This window comes from Lipotes vexillifer, unplaced genomic scaffold, assembly GCF_000442215.2.
Source record: "Lipotes vexillifer unplaced genomic scaffold, Lipotes_vexillifer_v1.1 scaffold490, whole genome shotgun sequence".
In the NCBI taxonomy this organism is placed as follows: domain Eukaryota; kingdom Metazoa; phylum Chordata; class Mammalia; order Artiodactyla; family Lipotidae; genus Lipotes; species Lipotes vexillifer.
Window position 1 is genome coordinate 3,616,600 of NW_006796397.1, and position 26,751 is coordinate 3,643,350.

The 26,751-nt window shown below is 35.6% G+C and overlaps 1 protein-coding gene across 1 annotated transcript in view; it reads right to left on the reverse strand.

Annotated features, from left to right (window-relative positions):
* Positions 1-1,911: 1,911 nt before the first annotated feature.
* Positions 1,912-26,751, reverse strand: part of EVI5 (ecotropic viral integration site 5) — a 151,976-nt gene continuing 127,136 nt past the window's right edge. The window contains exon 19 of the mRNA XM_007468538.1: positions 1,912-2,223. Coding sequence (XP_007468600.1) covers positions 1,912-2,223 — 312 coding nt within the window. The remainder of the gene's footprint in view (positions 2,224-26,751) is intronic.

Here is a 26,751-nt window from a genome sequence, read left to right on the forward strand (position 1 = left end):
ACCAGTCAGACAATTCTAGGAGTAGTATCTATATGTTCATGAGCTGCGTAAAGCTTATGAGTGTTGATACTTGCATATCTACACATATAGATACATATCTATATAATATATTCAGGAAACAATTTAAATCAAACTTATTTAAATCACATTAACTGTCAGAAAAGCAGGGAATTGAGAAATTCATTAGCTGAGCCTTTTCAAATGCTTTGGTGTCAGAGCTATTTGGATTAAAATCTTGGCTCTGATTACTTACTAACTTGTGACCACAGGTAAATTACTTAACCACTAGAACTCAGCCTGGAGCTATGGAGACAATAGGCATGTTTTCAATCTTGTTTCGCAAGCAAAATGGCTATAAAGGGTTTGCTGGGAAACTCTTGTCTACGATGCACCTTAAGGCTTAACGCCTTGGTTTAGACAGAAAACTATTTTTGTCTCTTCTGTTCCATTGTGTCATGTAATTTTTTTTTCTCTGCATGCAACATATCGTGCAAAACTGTACCTCCATATTTACCGAATTCTACCTTCTTCTTATTCTTGAAGGTTTTTTTTTTCCCCCCCATAGGCTGCTGATGAAAATGAGAGTAGAAAGCATCCAGTCAACACATTTTTGTAGTCTTTCCATAGTACAAGTGTAGTTTGGGTGTTTCCTCTAATTTATCAATGACAGGCATTCAGTTTTCTAGGGAAAAAAAGTCTAGATAATAAAGAATTGGTAGGAAAGGATTCTTATGGCTTGCTTTATCTATAGATTAGTAACTAGAGAATCTGAAGATAATGTTCATAGATTATTTGCAGATACAACTGCTGTGTATTGTGGACCTCAGTCCATTGATTAAATTGTATTAAGTAGAATATTAGCACTAAGTAATGTGTGCTATTACCTCTCTAATCATGAAAAATTTATTAGTTACATACACATGAAGTAAAAGATTTCACCAATAGTGTCTTTGAACAAGCATCAGTTATGAATCTGCTAGTGTTGAATGCTAAGCAAAATTCTAAAGCTATTAAAATATTAGTGTTTGGTTTTATTTTCAATTTTCTTTTAACCTATTATTTACAGAGGTCCTTTTATAATGCTGAAGGCAGTCATCTTGCAACAGATACAACATAAAATGTTGCAACAGATACAACATAAAATGTTTAGTGTTGCATGGTGCAGATTTATAAATATGTACAAAACCCCACTATATTTGTAGTTAACTTACTACTCTGATTGGTAGGCAACACACCGAAGCATCATGTGCAAATAAAAATCTGAAATTAAAACAAAATTTAGAATTCTCAAGACAGATAACCATTAATTTGTGTTTATAAAACTATGTGAAGAAAAGGCTTTGCGTTTGGGAATTTTCAATGACCCACTAATAAAGCAGTAATTTTAGTTGAAAAAAAAATTCCCCAAACACAAAAAAAACAAGATAAATCAGATGTATGTCTTGGTCAAATGTGTGTAGACAGCCACCCTGAAAACAATCTGATAAACATAAATATACAATTTGTTCACTGAGCATAAAATATTGCACAAGAACTGTTTTGTCTGAAGAAAATTCAATTTTCCACAGTTCTGAACTTCAAAATGGTTCCCACATATAGATATAATTGCATTTTCTAAACAAGAAACACTAATATTTAGTAATACTGCTAGAACCTTATTTTTCCCATTAACCATATTCCACTCTACTTTATAGCAATGTTAAGTCAGTGGTGAAGATTTGGCAAAGATAAAAAGGCAGTTAAGATTGTAAAATATATATATATATACATATATACATATACATATACATATACATATATATATATATATATATATATATACATATACATATGAAACAGATATGTTCCAAAAACCCTTAGTCATGATAACTGATCCCTTAAAAAAATCCACAGTCTAGGTCACAGTGATGGTCAGACAGTGGTTGAGTACGACTCGCTTCTCAGGGGCCGCTCCTTTTGAACCACTTCACTGCTCTCTCTGGTCTTCAGCGCACTGTCTTCTGCTTCGCTTTCACTACCATCTGCCACAGTGGGGTCCAAAGACATCAGGCCAGATTTTCTGTGCAAAGGAAAACCAATGCCACTTTCCTGTAAGGAATTACCTATGAACTCTTCATCAGAGGAATGGAATGATTCATCATCTCCTATTAAATGGCTGACGATGTGGATTCCATCAAAAGGGGGTTGGCCGGAGAAGCCCCTCTGGCCTTTTAGGCACCTGAGCTGTTGAAACAAAATCCAAGTTAATATACTCAACTTGGGGAAATATACACACTCCAAGAAAGCAAACATTTCATGTTTAAGTAAGAAGATACCCTGATCTTTTTCCATTTATGGATATAAATAGTAACTACCAATTTTTTAGTGACTCTCACGTGTTATGCAGTGAGCAGATAACTTATTTTAATTGAATCACCACAACAGTCCTGTGTGGTTGATTTTATTATCTTCATTTTAGACATTAGGAGATAGAGACTCAGGTAGTGTAGCTTGCTGAGGACACGTAGCTAATACCCAAGTTTAGATTCAAACGGAACCTTTGTTATACTAGAGATAACATGAACTCCATGTGCCCATCACTTAATTTCAACATCTAACACATCATGGACAATCCTGTTACAATATGCCTCTCTTGTTCCTGGATTATTTTGAGGTAAATCCCAGCCATCCTATCAGTTCACCTGCAAATATTTCAATGTACATCTGTAGAAGATATGGACTTAATAAAGACAATACTCTGAACTATCACACACACTGTCTTAGAGCATGTCTCCATAGTTTTGTGAATGATGATAATGGTTTACAAATCAATAAAATTTGCTAGGAGTCTCCATCCTGTTATAATATCCTAAAGACCACCATACCACTATCACTCAATTAGGGCAGAAATGCTTCTTCCCACTATTGATATGTCCTTCTGTGTAGAGGGAAGGCCAGTGACGTATAACATTTTTGCCTTCTCTCCCCTATTCCTCCCAGGGAGAAGGAGTGACTTCTTTCACCAGGGGTAGGGAAGAGGAATGGCACATATTGCTCAGCTCTTTTCCCTCTCTTTCCATCTTTGGGAACCAGGTTCTGTTTCTCTATCCCTGGAATTTTATAGGGCCATACCCTTGTGTGGGAAGGGCTATGCAGATCAAATGCCACCTATTACTTGGGGGGCGGGGGCAAGTCTGACAAATTCTAGAGTTCAGTATTTGAAAAACCCATTGTTGCACACATCAAAACCACATTCTCCTAAACCAGTTTTATCAGTATTAAGGGTGATTTCTTTTCATCATCTGCCACTTCTTTGCCTAAATTCCCACAAATTCCCAAACCCACCACCACAGATACTACCACATCCACTATCATATAATTAAGACATCAGCTTCTCCTCAAGGGCTTATGTTTTAAATATAAAATTTAATTTTGATATTATCACCTGTTTAATTTCTCTCATTCACCATGAATTTTCTCCTACGATAAAGTAGAAGAGTTAAAAAAAATCCAAAACAATAAAAACCATTAACTATCAAAATCTACCTTTATTATCAAGAATTTGCTAAAAATATACTCCATGTCTCTTGTCCTTATCATTACTATCAACCTGCAATTTTATTTCTCCAGGACAAATTCCTGGTCACTGTCTTTCGAATCTTGAGATAAAGACAATGTGAAATATTCAGGAAATATTACATACACTTTCAAAACTAACGGTTCTGAGAGTAAAGACATTACAGCTTTGCCATAACACCTCCTAGCTTTCCTGACAGACTTCCAGGAAGAAGTGAAGAAACCCTAGTACTTCCCTGTTAGTATGTGACAATGGGAAACAAGAGGGATGCTGGGACTCAACACAATGATGTCTGCCTCAGGTAAACCTACAGCCATTAAGAAATTCCTGTGCCCTAGGCTAAGAGAACATCATAGTGAGGTTCAATGTAATTTAAGTAAAACCTTCCTCTTTGGCATAGCAGAAGGGATATAAACTTGGATATAAACTTGGAGTTGAATCTTTAGGGAAAGGGCACAGAGCACCACAAAGACCTCTCCGTGGTTGTGATACACACTGCATTACTACAACTGCCACACTCTGATGCAACATCCTATCACCATATTGCAACACATGATTTATAGCTCCAAGTGTAAAATTAAGTCAGTTGATGTCTTCCTTTTTCTTGTCCCCAAACCCTTTTTGAAGAAATAATATAGAGCACGTGTCTTCCTTCTTCCTGGCTATAAAGGAGGAGTATGGCGGAGGAACCACAACTTCCCAATTGTTTGGAAAGCTATAGCTTTTCTTTGCTCTACCAAAATTTATTGCAATTAAAACATTGTGGCCTCATAACAAATGTAATAATCGACCTCAAATATTATAATAAAGTGGACTACAGATTGAAGGGTCATTTATTCAATGTCAAAGGAGATGCAATTATTGCTTCTTTGAGAACTGCTAATGTAGAACAGCAAAGTCATCGAGAAATTTTTTGGTGGAAAGAAGAAAACTGTGAAGGGAAGGGACAGTAAAACTGAAGCTATATCCTAGTTATCCCCTGGACCTAGGAGTGTGCACACTGGTTCTGAAAGGGAAGAGGCCTGTGGTAGGCCCTGAAGGTAGACATCTAGGCAAGGAATTCCAGGGTACTGAGTACGTAGAGTATGGTCTCAGAGGGGTTAGACTTCAGGTGCGGATGTCCTCTGGGAGGGCATCCTGTGAAAAGGAGTTTGGCTGGGAGAGGACCAGAGCTGGGCCCTCTAAAGTGCTGTCTTGGTTGCCTGCATCTAAGAGCTGTACTGCTTACCCTTATTACTAGACTCTTGGGAACTAATTATATTTAAACAACAACAGAGACTTCCCTGGTGGTCCAGTGGTTAAGATGCTGTGCTTCCACTGCAGGGGGCATGGGTTTGATCCCTGGTCGGGGGAACTAGGATCCTGCATGCTGCATGGTGTGGCCAAATAAAAAGAAAGAAAGAAAAAAGAAAGAAAACAACAACAAAAAGCAGACAAGTAACCTTCATAACCCAACCCCCCTAGAAAAACTTTCAGGGATATTACCAATAACAAACTTAGATTAGCATATCTCAAAACACGGCCCACTGATCATTAGCATTAGGATAACCAAGTATGCCTATTAAAAATGTAGAATCGCTCCCCATATTTAAGGATCCCAAATATGGAGAGTAAAACCCCAGAAACGATATTTTTTTACAAGCATCTCAGGAGATTTTGATGTATTCAGAGAATCACTGTGGCAGATCCTATGTTCAAACCAAATGGGGCTGACTCAGAAAGGAGTTGATTTACCTGAAATGCAACTATCAATTATGCAGGACAAAAGTGCTCCTGAACTATGAACATCTGCCTGTTTGTGTCTGGTATACACAAATGGACACCATCTTTCAGTAGTACAACCAAGCTGTTCTGGGCCAATTCTACTATCTGGTGGTTGAAACAAGGAGCGGTCTGTTGAAACCTCTTTTCCTGAAACTTTTTTCTGGTCTAAGGGTAGAGTCTACGAATGTATATGTTCAAAAAAGCTGAGTAATTTTGATGTACATCCTAGGATAAGGACCACTCTTTAGGCAATGTTTTTTTGTTTGGTTTTGTTTGACATCTTTTTTGGGTCAATCACAGGATAAAGAATCTGACGAAAGCTATTGCCTTTTGTCTTGAAAAGTATACATACATACTAGATGGAGCATACCCTTTTGAGGCCCACTGTCTTTCTAATTTTAGGTTAAAGACTACAGGAATATCTTCGTGACACTGGGAACAGCAATGACAAAAACTTCAATTGTGAAATACACTCATATTGTGGAAAAGAAAAGAACGTATTATTTTTCTGGGTGAAATTAGACATAGGTTTTAAAGTCAATGAATGTGCCTAGAAGTACTTTTGAGATTCACCAAGGAAAAAGAGGCACCAGGAGTCTCTGAATTGTATGTAAAGGGATTCAGGAATCTCTGGATTCCCCAAAGAAGAATCTCAGCAGGATCATCCTACAATGACGGTCATAGTCAATGAATCCTACCCAGGCATTCAGAACTTCCTGTCAGATTTTTAAGCTCTTTAGTCTTTTTTATTTTTTTTATTTTTGGCTGCGTTGGGTCTTCGTTGCTGCGCGCCGGCTTTCTCTAGCTGTGGTGAGCAGGGGCTACTATTCGTTGTGGTGCACGGGCTTCTCATTGCGGTGGCTTCTCTTGTTGCGGAGCATGGGCTCCAGGCACGCGGGCTCAGTAGTTGTGTCCCATGGGCTCTAGAGCACAGGCTCAGGAGTCGTGGCACACGGGCTTAGTTGCTCCGCGGCATGTGGGATCTTCCTGGGCCAGGGCTCGAACCCGTGTACCCTGCATTGGCAGGCAGATTCTTAACCACTGCACCACCAGGGAGGTCCTTAAGTTCTTTAGTCTTAAAGTTTGAGTAGAGAGTAAAGTATTATCAGACATTTGAGGAAAGCATCTAAGAGAAACCAGAAAAAAAGAAACTAGAAGTTAACAGACTATCTGTGAAGAAGAAAACTTGATGCTGCATCCATGTAAAAAAAAAAAAAAAGTGATAGTCTACCAAAGGGTCTTAGACATAAATTTCTCTGACCTGAAAGACATGTGCTTTGAAATTGAAAAAGTTGTCAAGTGCCCAGGACAATGGATAAAAGTAGACCTATACTACAGTACATCACAATGAAACTTCAGGACACTGGGAACAAAGAAAAGACAAAGCATCCAGCCGAAAACAACAAGTTTTACATAAAAGATTATGAATCAGAATGGTATCAGACAATTACAGCAGTGCCTTCAAAATTCTGAGAAAGACATTTCTAACCTATATTTTAAAAAATTGTAATTACCTTAAAAAATTTTTTTATATCCATACAAACTATCAATTAAATGTGAGGCTAAAATATGAGTTAAAAGCTTAAAGGACTTGAACCGGAATCAGATGAATCCTTTTTATAGTTTATCTTCCATCGTTTTTTCTACCCCCGCCCACCCAAAAGATAGGTGATATGCTCCACCAAAAGGAAGTACACCAAGAAAGACATCCTTTTGCTTTTGATCCAGGAAAAAGGAAGTCTAGTACAAAAGTGAGGCAAAAGGAATTCCTAGAATAACAAAAAAACCTCCCAAGATGACATCTGTGCAGGAGGCCTCCAGGCAGCCAGACCTCTTTGAAGAACAGCAGGCCAGAGGAAAGATTTCTTCAAGAAGGTGAGATTAGTAGTACACATAAATTGTTTGAAAAGATTAACACATAACAGGAGATTTGCACTGTATTAGAGGAGAGTTACACATAAGAGACCACACCAAGAAAATGAAAAAACTAAGACAATCATTTGCATAAATGTACGCAGATAAAATGATCACAATAAGACACGATTTCCATACAATTGAATGCTATTTGGCAATAAAAAGGAATGAAGTAGTGATATATGAATGAACCTCAAAAACATTAAGCTGAGTCAAAGAAGCCAAATATAAAAGACGACATATTGCATGATTCCATTTATATGAAATGTCCAGGCAAGTCTACAGAGACAGAAAGTAGACTAGTGGCTGCCTGCGACTAGGGAAGTGGGGGGAGGACAAAGGGAATGGCTGAAAATGGACATGAGGTTTCTTTCTGGGGTGATAGAAATATTCCAAAATTAGATTGTGGTTATGGTCACACAACTCTACAAATATACTAAAAGCTACTGAATTTTACACTTAAAATGGAAGAACTTTATGATATGTAAATTATATCTCAATAAACCTGTTTAAAATAACTAGAGCCAGAAAAACAAACTCTCCCCCAAACATTATTTTTCAAACTTCCCTGATAAGACCATCTTGGAAATTTATTAAAAATAAGATTTTCCAGGCCTGTCTTTGGTCTACACTCTAGAGGAGAGGCCTCTAGGGAGACAACTCAGGAGCTTTAACACACACACACACACACACACACACACACACACACACACACACACGAAATGTACCTTTCTTAGGAGTGGACCCCTTCCAAATCTTTGAGTAGGGTCCTGGTTTCTCTCCAAATGACTGAGTCTGTACCAGTAATTCTTTCTGGTTAGAAAGTATCGCATGGTGTCACACACACTGGAAAGGTCCCATTAAAGAGATGAAGCGTGTACTAAAAGTATGGAGGCAAGAGAGAGGTCTGAAGAACTGTTAAGCAGTTTAATATTAGGCTGCTAGGGGTGCTGGGCAGTGCAAATTGTTAAGTCAAAGAAGTCAATCTGAAAAGGCTAAATACTGTATGATTCCACCCATATAACATTTTGGAAAAGGCAAAATGATGGAGACAGAAAGTAGACCAGTGGTTGCTAGAGGTTCAAAGAGAGAGAAGGAAGAATAAATAGGTAGAGCACAAGAGATTGTTTGGCAGTGCAACGCTTCTGTATGATACTGTAATGGTAGATACAAGTCATCATACATTTGTAAAAACCCACAGAACGTATTGTACGACACAAAGAGTGCATCCTAAAGTAAATAAGGACTTTGGTTAATAATATATCATATATTAGCTTATGTATGACACTAACACAAGATGTGCATAGGGGAAACTGTGGAAAGGCATTGAGGGAGTGTACCTCTGCATTTTCTGATCAATTTTTCTGTAAGCCTAAGACTGCTCCCCAAAATAAATCTATCAATTAAAAAAAATGAGATGTTCTGTGGTATTCTTCTATGACCACAATGCTATAATGTCAAAACGGCTTGAGAAGATTTTGAGAGTATGTTTGTTTCAAGGTAATGTTTAGGCTCGTGCTCTTTAAAAAGTAAAACACAGTAAAAAGCACACAGATTTTAAGTGTACAGGTTGATAAACTTTTACTTATGTATATGCCCATGTAACTATCAACTGGAACAAGATACAGAATGCTTCCAACACCCCAGGAGGCTTCCTTGTATCCCTTCTTCTCTGAGTGATAACCCTACATTCCCTCAACGGTAGCCACTACTCTGACATCTATCACCATAGAACAGTATTGCCTGTTCTCAGACTTAATATAAAGAAACATGTGGTATGTACTCATTTGTGCCTGGCCCCTGTTACTCGACATTGTTTGTGAGATTCATCTATGTTGGCATGTATAGCAGTTGTTCACTCTTTTTCAGCGCCACACTGTATTCCACTATGTGAACATATCAAAATTTAACTATCCATTATACTGTTAAAGGCTTTCTGGGTTGTCTCCAGCCTACTGCATATAAGGCTGCTAGAAACATTCTTAAACATGTTTTTTTGGTGAATATAAGCACTCATTTCTCTTGAATATAATTGCTGGGTCATTGTGTTAAGCTCTAGTAAATTGCCAAGCCATTTTCCAAAATGCTGTAACATAAGCTCTTTAATTTTTGCAAGAAAACTTTTGCCTTACCTTCTGCCAGGTTGGTCGTTAAAGCAAATTAATTGTCCCTTAACGGATCATACTGATTAAATTCATTCCAGGTTCTTATTAGAAAATACAACATTGAATTTTCAGCTATCCAATCACATTAGCGAAGACATGGAATGTAAACTAGTGGTAGAAGTAAACTGGTGGTAGAAGTGTAAATCGGTAAAAGCACTTTTGAAAATGGTTTGGCAGAGTATTTACTAAAGTTGACCATCTATCTACATACCCTACACCTAAAATAATCACAGATTACAGTTTGCTTGGGACAAACTATTTTCATTCTCAAAAGTGGCCTGGTTTGAACGATAAATAATAAGTCACCCAGCAATTCCATGCTTAAGTATATGAACAATAGAAATAAGTATAATACACTAAAAAAAATTTATAACAGGGTTCATAGCAATTTTATTCATAATAACCCCAAATGGAAATAACAGGAGAATGAGTAAATAAGTTATGGTATAGTCATATAATTGACACAATAGAGTAACAAAAATGAATGAACAATTACTGCTACATGGAACAACATAAATCTCACAGTACTAAGCAAAGGAAGCCAAACACAAAATAATTCATTCTGTATGATTTCATTAGTATAAGGTTAAAAACTAGGCAGTGAGTGGAAGAGTGACAAGGAGACTTTTGAAATGCTGGCAAGGTTCTAGTTCTTGACCTTGGTGGAAGGTTAAATGGGCATGTTCATTTTTGTGATAATTCATCAAGCTGGACACTTAGGATTTATGCATTTTTCTGTATATATCTTACACTTAAATTAAAATGTCTATTATTAAATAAAAGTCCAAGAACTAATTATTTTAACTATTAGATTGAATCATATGATATTGCCATTTTTGTCAGTGAAAGTCAAGTATCAGCAATTTCATTTGGCTTAATTAACCTAATTTTTGGTTATTTTTGTATTATATGTATTCATGCAAACTGCCTCAAAATCTTTAGGGAACAAGGAGGGGTATAAATCTAAAAACAAACATTTTCCACCAGGCATATTAAGTTTCTTAGTTTCAATTATTTGTTTAGTTGTATCCCAAGACTAGGTGATCAATAAAGCCTCTCAAATATGCTTCCAAATTTATCTGTAGCTTGACCATTTTGATAATAAATTAGTTACATTCACCAGAACAAAACCCCCAAATAATCCTATAACAAAAAAATCAAAATTGCTTCTTTTATTTTTGAAAGTATTTTTTTGTTTTCCAGTATTATTCTGATATTAATACTTTAAAATATTAGCATTTTTACAAATCATTTTTATAACTTTTATTACATTTAAAATAAATCAACAGGCATAAATATATTCACACATACCTTAATATTGTAGTGATTCACACACACATGTATATTTGACTTTTTATTATTATTACTATTATTATTATTATTATTGGCCGTGCTGCACAAGCATGACGGATCTTAGTTCCCTGACCAGGAATCCAACCCACACCCCCTGTAGTAGAAGCATGGAGTCTTTACCACTGGGCCGCCAGGGAAGTCCCTGAGTTTATATTAATAGATATGTTTTTTCCAAATGATATGATTTAACACTGGAATTAAATATTTAAAATCAGTACTGTCTGGAAAAATATGGAATGGTTGGATGCTGTACATATATTTTACCTCTTGTTAGCTCCTGATGATGGGGATTATTTCTTAATCATTTTTGTATCCTAGAACTTAGCATTCTGACTTGACCAGAGTAGGCACCTAAGAATGTTGACGAACTACACTGAAAAGACAGCAGGATTCTTGAAAAAACCCTGGGGTACTGATTATTCATCCTGTCCTTTTAAATGCTGAATGAGAATACTAATAAGCAGACAGATAAAAGTGCTAATATACAAAACCCAAATAATGTACTGTTTCTTACCTGATGTGGATTGCTTCATCATGTTATGCATTAAGAGACAGAGTAAAAAAAAGTAAAAACATGTAGAATTTATTTAAATAATACTTAAGACATTCTAATATACTCATTACAACTTAAAAAGTTAACAAAATCTTAACCTCTCACTATCAATAAAGAGTTTGGACTTAAGGATTTCTCTGCATGTATTAAGCAATGCTGACCCAAGAAAGCATTTAGTAATTAGAAAAGGAAAGTGATAAGCTAAGATGTTATACAACTTATAAAGAATAAAGCACAAAATGCACTATAGGTAATAAGAAAACAGGAAACTGTCATGTTCATAGTCTGATGAACGTAGGTTTTGACAGGAAACAGCAGAGTTTCTAACTGTATGACAGTAAAAGTACAAACACTAAAAAAGAGTATTAAAAACTATTACAGTTGTTTCACAGAAAAATTACATTAAAATTTTAAAGCAGGGAAAACCTGCAGGGGTGAATATTCTGAAGCCCCAAAGGACTTCATAATCATTAAGGATATAGAAGTATTTTCTGTAATTTTTCCTTAGTCTACTTCATTCGCTAAACAACTAAAGGTTAAGATAGAAGTTTCTTTTGTAAAACAGAGAAGTGTGATAGTTTTAGAGACATAGAGCTTTTAAATATAACTTCTTAACAAATAACAGGAAAATCTGTCCTAAGAAAACTTGATCATTTGGGCTAGTGACCATGTAAACAGAGGACACAACATGTTCTCTATGTGTTTGCTTTCTTTCTGCACATTATAGAACAGTGGTAAATTGAAAAATGTTAGAGTTGATTTTATAGTTGATTTTAAAGAGACACAACAGGTTATATTCTTCCTCCATTTTCAACATGTAGAGGTAACAGAATTAATAATGAACCCTTATATTTATATGATGCTTTACAGTTAAAATTGCTTCCATGTATATTATTTCAAGTTAAAAATTTTTCCCAGTGTGTATGCTTGGAGGTTGAATTGTGCAGGCAACTACTACTTTCTGAGATTCAGAAGAATAAGAAGAAGGACTGCACTGAGTATTCTGAAAGACAATCAATCCACAACAAAGTGGAAAAAAGTCATCCACACACCAAAAAAACCCCTAACCAAATGAACTTTGATCGCTACTAGACAGGGTTTAAACCATTGAAGTGAGTCATGTGATACCAAGTGAACTGCAAAACAGTTGCAGTAAGTTTCCAAGACTGAGTCATATCAGATTATAAAAGCTCCTATTTGTACATTTGGGCTTGTATAATCAATCTTTGTAAAACACAGAGCTATAGCTTTTAAAGCTAAATGTAACATTTCTATAAGTGATGTATAATATATACATATATATATCGGCAGATGTACATAAAGGCCAATAACATAGATTTGTGTTTCTAAGTTATAAAGGCTTTACTCTTTTTTCCCAAAGTTTAATCAGTGATTTTGTTGTATTCCTTACAAAATAATTTTAATAGTTTTCCTTATTTTCAAAATTTAAAATAAATGTCAATGGGAAATAATATGCTACATTTATTCCTCAATTATACACACAACAAAGATTAAAACTAGCGATAACGTGCCCGTCTGGGTAGCTCAGCTGCTGCTGGGGACGGAGGTCGGCTCCCACGCTCTGCCCGCGAGCTCGGGCACAGCGGGCAGCCCGCCCGGCCTCCCACGGGCTGAGGGGGTGACACTCCCAGCTCTAGGTCCAGAAGAGAGTGGCATTCAGAACACAGGTCACTCGTTCAGACAACAGAGCCAGTGTAGACCAAGTCCTAAGTGTGACAGGGAATGACCTAGGAAACTTTGGGTTTTTGAAGTCAATTCTTAATGTTCCATATTGTTAATATCTTGAAAATTTGTTAAATGTTGAAAGCCTTATTACTATTTTCAGATCCTTTCAATAAACAGGATTGTTTAAAAACAAAAACAAAAACACCCAAAAAACTAGCGATAAACATAGTTGTACAACAGCCAAAATTCAGTAATTACCTACAGTAATTGAAAATCAGATTAAGTTTAAAAATTCAAGAATTTTATTGAAATAATATAAAATAGACAATGCTGAAAATTTATTTGGTTTTAATATATGTAAATCATTTTTTTAAACTGATAAAACACAAAATTAAAAAAATATATAGATTCTATGTTAAATGTATAAAATGCAATAGTTAAAACTTACATTATTAGAAGCAAAGAAAAACAGTACATACCCACCTTAATAAGTGAAAAAGGAGAAAAGTAAGGTTTGGAACTGAAGAAATTTATACTGTGCATTTGTTAACAGAGAAGGAGAGAGGGGGAAGAAATAAAAGTCATTTACAAAGAACTCTTAATCTTTCTGTAGCACATACTTAGATTTATCCAGTACACTTGGGCAAACAAAATGAAACTGCCATTGCCCTCTTCCTGGCAGCTGACACATCTTGATAAAATTGAAACCATTAACATTATTTAGAAGGTACTCTAATGTCAATGGTGATGAGGTTAGGAATATATGAGGTTCTATGTAAATTTATGACCAATTACAGGAAATAAATCACTTCACACTTGTTTCACTCTGAACTTTTAAAGCTACATCAAAGTACCACGTACATTTCATATGATTTAACCTTTAGCTGGAGCACTGAAAAAAATTCAAACCTTTAGCAAAACATCCTCATAAAAACGAAGCATTTCTTTTCTATCTGGATTGAATTCTTAAGAGGAATTATTCTTCTCTAAAGCTAAATCATGGGTTTTATCAGTCCATCCAATCAACCAAATTTTGAATCATTTATCTGATAAGGGATTAGTGTCTAGAATATATAAAGAATTCTTACAACTCAATTATAAAAAGACTACCCAATTTGAACTGGGCAAAGGGTCTGAGTAGATATGTCTCTAAAGAAGATATAAATGGCCAACAAAAATAGGGAAAGAATATCATAAACCATCAGGAAAATACAAATCAAAACCAAAATGATACGACATTTACACTTACTAGGATAGCTATATAAAAAAAAGAGAGAATAACAAGTATTGGCAATGATATGAAGAAACTAGCCAGCGGGAATATACAATGGTACAGCTTCTTTGGAAAACAGTATGGCAGTTCCTCAAATGGTTAAGCATAGAGTTACCATATGACCCAGCAATTTCATTACTAAGTATACATTCAAGACAAATGAAAATATGCTCACAAAGAAACCTGTACATAAATGCTTGCAGCAGCATTATTTATAATAGCCCCAAAGTGGGAACAACCCAAATGTCCATCAACTGATGCACAGATAAATAAATTATGGTATATCCATATGAAGGAATATTATTAGGCAATAAGAAGGAATGAAGTACTGATACATGCTACTATTTACATGGATGAACTTTGAAAACATTATGCTAAGTACAAGAAACCAGTCACAGATGACCACATATTGTATAATTCCATTAAATGAAATGTCCAGAATAGGGAAATCAATAGAGACAGAAAGTAGATTAGTGTTTGCCTAGAGCTGGGGGATGGGACTTGGGGGAAATGAGGAGTGACTGCTAATGGGAATGTGATTAATTTTTGAGTGATAAAAATGTTCTGAAATTTATTGTGGTGATGACTGCACAACTCTGTGAATATATAAAAAAACCACTGGATTGTACATTTTAAATGGGTGAACTGTACTGTATGTGAATTAAAGCTCAATAAAGCTGTTTTACATATATAAATATATTAAATATCTATATCTATATCTATCTATTTACATATATATCAGATAGCCATTTTGTGGATATATTTTCAATGGAGATATTGCCAGACTGAAAAGAAATAATTTTCTATTTAGGAAATGCAGAAATTTTAATTGATTAAAAAAATTCACCAACAGTATTAACCTTTAACATCTAGTTTTTTTCTCAACAGAAAAAGAAATGATGGCTACCTTCTACAGTTTCATTTTAAACAGGCAGAAAATATTTGCAATAAATGTTTAATCCTTTAGACTGAAGTTAAAGGAGATGAATGCATTTATAGTATTTACTTTCTTCAGAAACTAAAACTAACTCCTGATGGAAAAATAATTTAAAATATATACCATATATATATATATGGCCACACACCCACACTATTTTATCACTGAACACAAAATAAGCTTTCAAACAGACAAGGTTAGTATCCCTTTCTTCCTCATTCAGAGGTGCTCACAGGCTGCTTGGTTAAGATTGGGTACTTGCAAACCACATGACCTCACGAATGCTATCTTATCATATCACAGGTTCCTCACACTGACCACAACAACTTAAATCAGACAGGCAGGAAAGGAGCACTGAGTCTTTGACAAGTATTATTGGTATGACATTTTCAGCTGTTCAGCTTGTGGGGAGTGAAAATCTGATTATCTCACGTCCAACTGCATCTGTGAGATATGGTCCATGAAAAGCACATGATTTACTGCACTAAAGACTTCCAACCACAATGTAAAATTTTTAGTTTTTGTAAATCAGAGAGAGTTAGTTATTCATCTTTTATCGATTTTCCTTTAATCGACACAGTAAATTTATGGAGCACATTTTCAAATGTTCCTAGTTTGAAAAACTGTCAATACAATGTTACTGTTTCTTTTTTTCTTTTTTCTTTTTTTTTTTTGGCGGTACGCAGGCCTCTCACTGTTGTGGCCTCTCCTGTTGCGGAGCACAGGCTCTGGACGCGCAGGCTCAGTGGCCATGGCTCATGGGCCCAGCCGCTCCGCGGCATGTGGGATCTTCCCGGACCGGGACACGAACCTGTGTCCCCTGCATCGGCAGGCGGACTATCAACCACTGCACCACCAGGGAAGCCCTGTTACTGTTTCTTTTAAAAACTAGCATTTTAAAATTGAATTACGTGATGCAAAAAAAAAATTTTTCTTTTTAAATGACTGACTATATTTCAAAATCTTAGTGTAGTTGAAGAAACTGGACTAATACTTAAGAATAGAGCACTAAAAAACAAGTGTGAAGTACTAGATAGCTTGGTGAATACTAGCACAAGAACACCTAAATTAGATTGAAAAGATTCAAATTGGCTCTGAAATGCATCATTTGAACCAAGGCCTTAAAAGGAAAATAACTCAAAACACAATCAAGGAAGAAGATTGTATTTTATGGATTTCCTCTTGTTTGATTAAGAAAGCTTTACCCTCAGCCATCAGATCAATCTCTACAAATGATTTTTTCACTACCACACACTAAAAACAGACTGATCAGGGGAAGGCTCTCTCTGGTTTCAGAGGTGTCCCTCTTTACTGATTTCCCTCCTACTGTTTTAGCTGTTCCTTCTTTACTTGCTCTCTACTTGCCTCCAAACCTTTGCATATGATGGCTTCTCTACCTGAAATATCCTTTTACTTTCCTTTTCCTGGCTATCTTCTATTCTTCCTTCAATACAGAGTTTAGGCAGCCCCACGCCCAGAGGCTTCCTCACGTTTCTGGGCCGTGGTACCATACGGTTCTACCAAAGCACTGCCCATACTGACTGGCTCTCCCTACCAGTCTGAATTCCTTAACAATTGGGACTATGACTTTTCTACACCTAGCACAGGACTGGGATGGAAAGGACTTTAAAGATCATTTAGTATAACTGTTTTGGGATGTAGAAACTGAGGGAAAGCCTGAGGCATGCCTGGGAGCTAAAAGATGTCCAAATGTTCACTGAATGAATGTATGAAGTAAATTGGCATCCTAAGGTCACACAGTTAATCAGTGGCAGAACTAGGCCTACAATCCAGGATGACAGTTTCTTAACCACCTGGAGTAAGATGGAGAGCAAAGACACAAAATTCAGAAACAAAACTAAACTTATCAAATGAAAAAACCCAAAGAACAACAAACAAAATCCGGAAATGCTATTAAGAACCTGATAAATTGCATGGATATTTATTTTTCCCCTCTTCTCTATTTTATGAATGTGTTTAGCAGTAGTGACATGATAGTGAAGGAGAAAGTAAGAGGTGAAGAGTAGGGATAATCAGCTTTCAAATAAATGAAGGAAATTTAAAAACTGAATATTGAAGTCTTGAAACCTGAGTATATGAGTAAATTCACTGGATTTTAAAATCATAGCTCATTTTGGTTGCCCCATATCAGGTTGAATGAAATCTTCAAGCACACCTTATTAGTTTCATTCTAAATGTCAACAAGTAATACTGTAGTCATGCTAAAACCTTATTGGTGTCATACATATGATTGAAATGGCTTTAGGCATTTATATCTTATTTTCCTCATGTCTTAGATCTAAGAGTATACTATTAGATGGGCTCTTCGTGGGAAGGCTGAAAGCAAGTCTCTTCCACCCCTATTGAATTAAATCTGTTTAAGAACTGCTGTAAGTAACTATAAAAACTGTCACTCTAGGCTTTATAGTTAGCTCCATTTCCTTTAAAAAAAAATGCTTATTATCATCTACCTTTATTTCTCATAACCCAAGTGGTATTTGACATGCAGTTTCCCTTGAAGTGGTTTCTTGTGAGGTATGTTTCCAATCTAATAGTCATAAGAGTAATTGTTGGGACCATTTATTAAGCAATTTACAGATCAGTACAGTTGTCCCTCAGTGTCCAAGGGAGATTGGTTCCAGGACCCTGTGGATACCAAAATCCACAGATGCTCAAGTCCCTCATAGAAAATGGTGTAGTATTTGCATATAACCTGTACACATCCTCCTGTATAATTTAAGTAATCTCTAAATTAGTTATAATACCTAATACAATGTAAATGCTATGTAAATAGTTGTAAATACAATGTAAATACTATGTAAATAGTTGCACGTGTGACAAATTCAAGTTTTGCTTTTTGAAACTTTCTGGAATATTTCTTTTTCGAATATTTTCAATCTGAGGTTGGCGGGATCCGCGGGTATGGAACCCGCGGATGGTGAGGGCCAACTATACTAACAAACCGTGTTTCACTACCTTACATTTGAAAATCCAGCTATACTCATTTGATGTAAAGTACTATTAGTGCCAGAAAACGCAAAAATGCTCAAAGACTAATGGGTTTGTAAAGGAAAAAAAAGATACTGAAGCTAGCCTTAAAGAGCTCCCACTGGTCAAATTCAGGACAATCTGAACACCATGAGAACTAACTGAATCCATCAGTTTATGGTACTGCGTCAGGACTTTTGAAAGACTCTAAGAAATATAAGGCTGAATAAGACACAACTTTTGCCATCAAGGAATGGACAGCTTAGTTTGCCCTGGAGCATCAAGGACAGTATAACAGCCACTAATTAAAATAAATGAAATTAAGTGCTGTGTTTGCTCCCATTTCTGAACTATCAAGTATTATCAGTACCAACCACATAGTCTTTATCAAATTAACTGTTCTGCTTCTTCCCATAAATTCCTTGAGAGTAAGACTACACTGTACTTCCTATAGTGTCTGGCACAATATCAGAAAAAATTCCACCTGACACAGCTTAATATCCAAGTCTGACTTTACACTTCTAACGGGTTCTGTTCCTTGGCCAGTGTGATATTATCTCTTGAGGATATTTACTTGGTCCTTAATTCTGAGTACCAGATCTAAAACCCTAGTTCTAGATTGCTTCTGTATTCTCTAAATTGGCTGCTCACCCAGAGTTTATCCTAGAAATCTCATTACAAACCCTTCTAGAGGCATGTCCTACTCCAGTCAATATTCCTAAGAGTCTTCTTTCCTTGGTATCTCATCTTTTCTACATTCTAATTTCTTTTCCTGCCTTGTTTTCTTTTTTTAAAAAAATTTATATTGGAGTATAGTTGATTTACAATGTTGTGTTAGTTTCAGGTGTACAGCAAATTGTTTTATATTTTTAATTTTTCTTTCCTAAGCGATTTCATTATCTCACCCTCTCCTACCAGACCTTTTTTTTTTCATATTCTCATGATTCAACTCCAATTCCTTAATGAAATTACCATCATTAGAAACACATTTTTCATTGACAAATTAAAAATCTATTTTTACCTACAGTAGGAACAGGATACACAGATGCATGTAATTAGGTAGAAAACACTCTTTTTATGAATGTAACATAAAACTAGAAAATGGTCTAAAAGTCTTGAATAAAAGTAAGGTATCCTGTGTGGGATTATTATAGCTTTTCTTTATATGAATGTGGTATTTCTTTTTGGAGGCAAAGAATGAATGGAAAGACATATATCCCTGGAGATTAAAAGAAAAATTAATCTAGAAACAATTGCTGCAAGTTTGGTCACCAGTTAAATATCAAACTCATATATATATATGTGTATATATATATATATATATTCCTATATATGTATCTCTGAAAATCATATATATATGATTTTCAGATTATTTTCCATTATAGGTTATTATAAGATATTGAGTATAGTTCCCTGTGCTACACAGTAGATCCCTGTTGTTACCTAGTGTATATATAGTAATGTGTATATGTTAATTCCAAACTCCTAATTTCTCTCCCCCTTTCCCCTTTGGTAACCGTAAGTTTGTTTTCTATGTCTGTGAGTCTATTTCTGTTTTGTAAGTAAGTTCATTTGTATCATTTTTTAAGATTCCACATATAAGTGATATCATATATTTGTCTTTCTCTAAATAACAGACTCTTGAAACAGAATGTATTGAATAGCTAAGCTAATTTACGTCCTTGAGTAAGCTTGTATTTCTTAAATAATATGTATATATAAAATTGGGTTGACTATTTTTACCTAATTCTAGCTTTCTAGAAATGTCAGATTTGGCTAAAAAATCTCAGTTGCCTCTGTTTTCCGAAAATTATCTAATATTTAAAAGCTAAGATTTTAGTGGCAACCACTGGAAACTGAAGCAGAATCTGAAGGGTCAAGTCCCCAGTCTCAGATCAAATAAAAGTTCAGATCCTGAAGCTGAAGGAAAAGTAAAGAATACTAAGTGAGAGTAGATTTCTACTATCTAGACACTGGGTTCTCATCTGAGAGAGGTAGTTAATTTTAATTCAATTAAACATCTATGAAACTCCTACTCTATCTACCATGAGACAGCTAAATTGGTCGGCAGGACTGGTAGGGCAGTGGGATGTAGTAAATCAGAGGCCAGAGCTCCTGGGCAGTAGTTCCGTCTCTGCCACCAAAGAGCTGTGCAACTTTGGTAAGTCCCTTTAAGTCTTGGGCCCTCAGCTTCCTCATTTACCAGGTGAAAAACTAGATAAACTTTAAGAACATGCCTGGTTTTAAAAAAACATAAATCTGAAATCTCAGCTTTAAGTCTTTTACATAGTGATATTATTCCAGACATAAAATATTGTACATTGTACAATAATTTTTTAATCTTATGACTTCAAATAAGATAAGCTGCTTACCGAAGATAAAATGGAACATATAAGAGAAACAGGAGTAACAACACTCATTTAAAGAAGTCATTAAGAATCAATTTTTTTATCAGTAAATGGAGGTTGTAAGATTAAAAACCAGTGCTAAACGTTTCATTCAAGGGCCTTAAACCAATTTTCATAGGAGTACAATTATAATCTCTCATTATCTACATAGGACCTTTTTTTGGGGCAGCAGAGAAAAAGAATATACTTGCACTGAGGCTCGTGTGAGCTCCTGCATGGTACTTCACACTGCTCTAACTAGAGAAAGAACAAGTTGAAAGAAATCATTTCTTTTATTAAGAAGCTTCTACACTGAGAAACCTAGCACTTTTCACTAAAAACATACATGAAGGCTTAAAATTCCACAGTTTAAAAAATTTCTTAAACAATAACCTTAAAATTAAAATTCAATTATCAGGGCTTCCCTGGTGGCACAGTGATTAAGAATCCACCTGCCAATGCAGTGGACACAGGTTCAAGCCCTGGTCCAGGAAGATCCCACATGCCGCGGAGCAACTAAGCCTGTGCGCCACAAGTACTGAGCCTGCGTTCTAGAGCCCACGAGCCACAACTACTGAGCCCATGTGCCACAACTACTGAAGCCCATGTGCCTAGAGCCCATGCTCCTTAACAAGAGAAGCCACCACAATGAGGAGCCCACGCACCGCAATGAAGAGTAGCCCCTGCTCGCCGCAACTAGAGAAAGCCCGCACGCAGCAACAAAGACCCAGTGCAGCCAAAAATAAATAAATTAAAAAGTAGTTGTATTTCTAAAAAAAGATAATTCAATTATCAACAGCCATCAGTACAAACAGAAAACACTATTTTTGATTCTTATTTCTGCCTCCAGATACAGATTGTTGTTATCAAAGCTGTTTGTAAGAATGTAAATTCTATTCTAGGTTACCACTCTGTAAACTAGGTAATATACTCAGAGCTTTGCAAGATTTAAAAGGAAACAAACACTGGTAGAAACAGTAGCATAGAATAAGCATCCAGTTAAGAAAACAAAAACAAAATCATTCAGTTGGACAAAAAGAGGAAAATATAGCTGCCAATACCTACAGGGCCAAATGACTAAGTTCTTTTCTACCTTTATTCTGGTTTTAATGCCTAGATGAAAATCAATGTTTATTGAGTCTTTAAAAAGCTTCTTCTTCTTTTTTTATTTTTAAATTCAAGTTCAAGTGGTTTTATTAACTATTTTTAAACTGAAAAATACAGGGAAGAAAAAAAGACTCAAACAGTACCAAAGGGTCATCTGTCATTTGACTCTTAAAGATCCTTATTTCAAAAATTCTAGTTTGATAACAAAATGAATATACATATTAAACATATTAAGAATGTTTAGGACATTAAAAATACATTTTGGTATATATTTAAATCCATAGCTCAGATATACATAAACAGAGTTATCAGAATTTAAAAACTTAAATATTACATGTATAAATATTTCCTAAGCCAAACTGCAGTAAGGGCTTTGTTTAGATTTCTTTTTATTTACTCAAACTCCTAATTTCATACTTGGCTAGAAGAAAAAAAAGAAGATTCTAGTGACATATGATGACTTAACTTAAAAAACCTGCCTCCCCAACAAAGGAGACAGGAAGACAGAAGACCTTTTGGAAACCAGCACAATGTCTATCCTTCGAGAGAAAGTTGGTTCCACTTACCCGGATTGTACGTTGTTTAGAGCATCCTGTAATAGTTCTTTCTTTTTTTTTTTTTGTCCTGAAATAGCTAACAGTTCTCTAATTTCTTCAAGAAGGAGGTGTTAGTAATCGTTCAGTGACAGACCATAGATCCATCCTTCTCAAGTTCTTTCATAAATCACCCACCGTTTTCTGATAAATGGTGAAAAATGATGACGAAACCTCTTTACATAAATTCATTCTTCAGATGGATCAGGGAAGTTTAAAAATCTAATTAAAACAACTATGCTGAAATGCTTCTTTCTTGAAAGTCTCCTTTTGGGGGGTTCCTATATCTTCACACTTCCCAGTTCCCCTCCTATCCCACTGGTGGTTTTAGTCTCCTTTGCTGGCTCTCATGACCTTAAAGGTCAGGAGCCCACAGACTTGCTCTTGGACCTCCTTCTCTTTATCTACGAATGTCATTTATATGCTAATGACTAGTAAACCTATTTTTCCAGCTCTGACCTCTTTTTTAGAACCTCATACTCACATATCTATTGTCTACCTGCTATTTTCATTTTAATGTTTAACAGGAATCTCAATCTTAACATAAACGAAACAAAGCTTTGGATCTTCTACCCTTCCCTAACCTCAGGAAGTGGCACCAACCATTCACTCAACTATGAAGCCAAAAATCTCTGGAGTCACTGACTGCACTCTCATGTCTCTCATACAATCCATCTGCAAATTCTCTGCCTCTAAAACATATCTCTAATACATCCACGTTGCTAAGATTTCCACTTATGCCATCCTTCTAAGTACTACCTTTGCTCTTACCTTGACTATTTTAACAGCCTCCTAATGAGCTTCCCTATTTCCATTCTTACTTTCCTACAATCAATTCACCATATAGCAGGCAGGGCAAATCAAATCACATCACTCTTTGCTTAAAACCATTCCCACTCAACCAAGAATAAAATTCAAATGATTTATCCTGGCTTACAAAACACTGTATATGATTTGACTCTGTCTTCCTCTCTAATCTTACCTCATACCATTTTTTTCCGCCCTGTGCTACACTCCAGCCACATTAGTATGGTTTCTCAAAAAGTCCACTTCATTTTTGTCTAGGGTCTTTGTGCTAGGTGTTTCTTCTGCCAGGCATGATCTTTCCACTGTTTTTCACACATCAGGAAGCTTCTTAGCATTCCTATCACAACTTATATGTTATGTTATCAGCAAAGCCTTTCACAATCATTTCTTCATCAAAAACGTTTTCATGGAGTACCTACCACATGCCAATATTGTTCTGGATGCTGGGGGGAAGGTACCCAATCTTATTAGTAATTAGGGAAATACACATTAAAACCATAATGAGAATCCTCTTCACAGTCAGTGACTAAAATTAGATAAAGATTGACAATCCTACATGCTGAAGAGGATGCAGAACAATAGAAACTATCTTTACTGCTCATGGGAGTATAAATAACAGCAATGTTCTTAAAAGGCCAAAATGGAAGTAATTCAAATATTCATGAACAGAATAGATAAACTGTGGTATATTTATACAAAGAAAAGTTACACAGCAATGAGAATAACCTATAGCTACATTTAAAAATAACATGGTTAAACTGCACAAACAACTTTGAGCAAAAGAAGACACCAAAGAATATATACCATAAGAAGCCATTTATATAAAATTCAAAAACTTAAAACTACTGTATTAGAAGCTGATATTGTGGTTATTTTTGAGGAGGAGGGAATAAGGAGAGGTTGCGACAGAATATGAATGGAGCTCTGGGGTCTATTTCTTGGGCCTGGATGGTGGTTACATGGGTGTGATTACTGTGATAATTTACTGAGCAACAAACTTGTCACCTGGGCACTTTTCTGTAAGTTTTACTTCTATAGAAAAGTTTTAAAAGGGTTTGTGTTCTTTAGACTGTTCAGTTTTTATGATTATGAACCCATACTATTACAGAATGTTAAGGATAATAGCTGATGGACTCATACTAGAAGGTCTTCTTTATGAAAAGAGCCATGAAGAAACTGTTGTTTGGTCTTAGTATCAGGAATAGGTGTGACTTTGGACAAGTTATTTAGCCTTGGTGAGCCTATAATATGGGATTAATAATTTTCACAGGATAACTGTGAAGATTAAAATAATTATCCAAAAGATCTATACCTGGTTTAGCAACAACCACATAGAAAGCTTAATAAAAATGGGGAATACTTGCTTTACACTGAAAAGCTACTAAGTGAATAGAACTAGAATTACTTTTGTGAGACTTTATGGATATAAAGCACATTAAAACTATTTTATTAAGACATAAAAATTGAGCAAAGCTGTATAATGGGGAAATATTTTTTAGTATAAGTGAACTATCTTCAGTCTGGAATAAATTTACCTATTCCTAGAACATCCACTAGAACACATCACCATCAAGAACAAGTGAAAACATAAAATCTGTATTCCAAAAACCTTTTCAAATCAGCTGTTTAGCGTGCATTTTCGTGTGAAACAATACTGTAAATGGTAGCAAGGCTTCAAGGAACCCAGAGGAGCTTAGTCAACTGATAATTTGGGTGAACCATATGATTATATTTCTCAATCTGTCAATACATAAATGAGTTCTGAGTACATTTCCTTTGGCTTCTAAATGAGATTAACTTTCTACCTCCTTCTATCTCCCTTTCCTGGCATTTAGAAAATATTCTTTGTCTTTAGTGGTCGGCAACTGCAAGAAGACAGATCAGCATTGAAAAAGTAGATGGCTTATTCGTTTCTGGAATCTACATTTTTGTTTTATGGCTCCGACTGAAATGTTCCTGATGTCCAATCTGCCTGAAAAAATTTCATTTTTCAAAACCCAGCCCAGACGCTGTTGCCATCTTATCCCTGTATGTTTCAAGGGAGGCTATATAGCATATGGTAGTTAAGTGCATGGATGGGCTTAAAGGCATATAGTCTAACATTCTACCTCTATCACTGACTAGTGTATGACCATGGGGAGTTACTTAATACCCCAGAACCTCAGTTTTATGACAAGTAAAGCATGAATAATAATGATGCTACCTAGTTCAGAGGACTGTTGTCAAGATTAAAAGAAATAAAGGAAGTATAATACTTAGTACAGTGTCTGACACAGAGCAGCTGTTGAATGAATGGTAGCTACTATAATGCTATACTTTTCATTATGTATTACAATTTGTTTACTTGTACGCCTATATCCTTTGTTAGACTGTGAGCCCCTTGAGGCTATGGATTGTGTTTCAATCTTCTTTATCTTCAGTTCTAAACCCAGTGCCTAGCATAGAGTAGGTGCTGTGATGATAGATGGGTGAAAGGGCAGGAGGCGGGAAGATGGGATAATGAAAGCACTTAAATTGGGACCTTGGGTCTTTTCTATGTCTCCCATGAGGACAGAATGTAGGGTTAAGGGGAGAATTTAACCACAGCTCCTGCCAGGTCTGGGGCAGCAAGAGTTTCCACAGTGGCTTCTGTGAAGCTCTTGACAGGGTAAAAGGCTTCAAATTAAAAGATTGCTATGGTAGGTAGGTAATATTAGGAGTAAAATTAGGTGGTGAGGGTAGGAGTTGCAGGAGTTGGGAGTCATAGAAATCACATGGATGGATGACAGTAAGGTACAGAAAGTGAAGATAAATCTCTATTTGCAATGTTAACAGAGAGAGCCCTTGTGGCTAGGTCAACTGCAGAATTTACTTACTGGATATATGCAGATTCATGTGTCAAGGAGGACAACACAGTTAAAATATTGTCATTAACTGATATTCTTAAGCTTTTAAACATTGATGACATGTTTTCTAATCTAACGTCTCTGTAAGCAGCACAGAAAAGAACAGGCCAAACTGGATTAGATCCTGGCTCAACCATTTATTATTTGCATCATCTTGGGAAAAGTTACTTAATCATTGTGAGTCTGTTTCCACATCCATTCAACTGAGGATACCACCATCACATGGGATTATTATGAAGATTAGTAGTAATAAATATGAAGTCTGACACAATGCTTGGCCAACAGACCAATAAATAGTATTATTGTTATTTGATAGATTAACAATATACTCAGCCATTCATAAAAAATAACCTGCTTAATCCTCTTTACTATTTCATACAGCTAACTATGCTAAGTGGTCATAGCTGTTATAACAAGTGCAACATTGCTGTATCTTCAGGAAGATGAATCTACAAAGTTTGTCTCACTATTTCCTTCAACATTTAGAGAAGTACAAAGATCAGCTAACAAAGTGACTATTAACAGTCATGCTCAAAAACAACATTAACACTTAAAAGTCAATTCTTATGTTGAAAGCCAAAGATTCTGGCAAATTCTAGCATACAGACAAAAGTTAAGTTGGAGCAATTAGATTGACTTCAGTTATCTTTTTTTTTTTTTTACCACTGTGAAGTGCTATACACAAGAATGAAAAAAACACTAAAGAAGTGACAACTTGTTTAAACTTCTCAAGAACCTGGTCCAACAAAGAGTAATTTTTTTTTTTTTTTTTTTTTTTTCGGT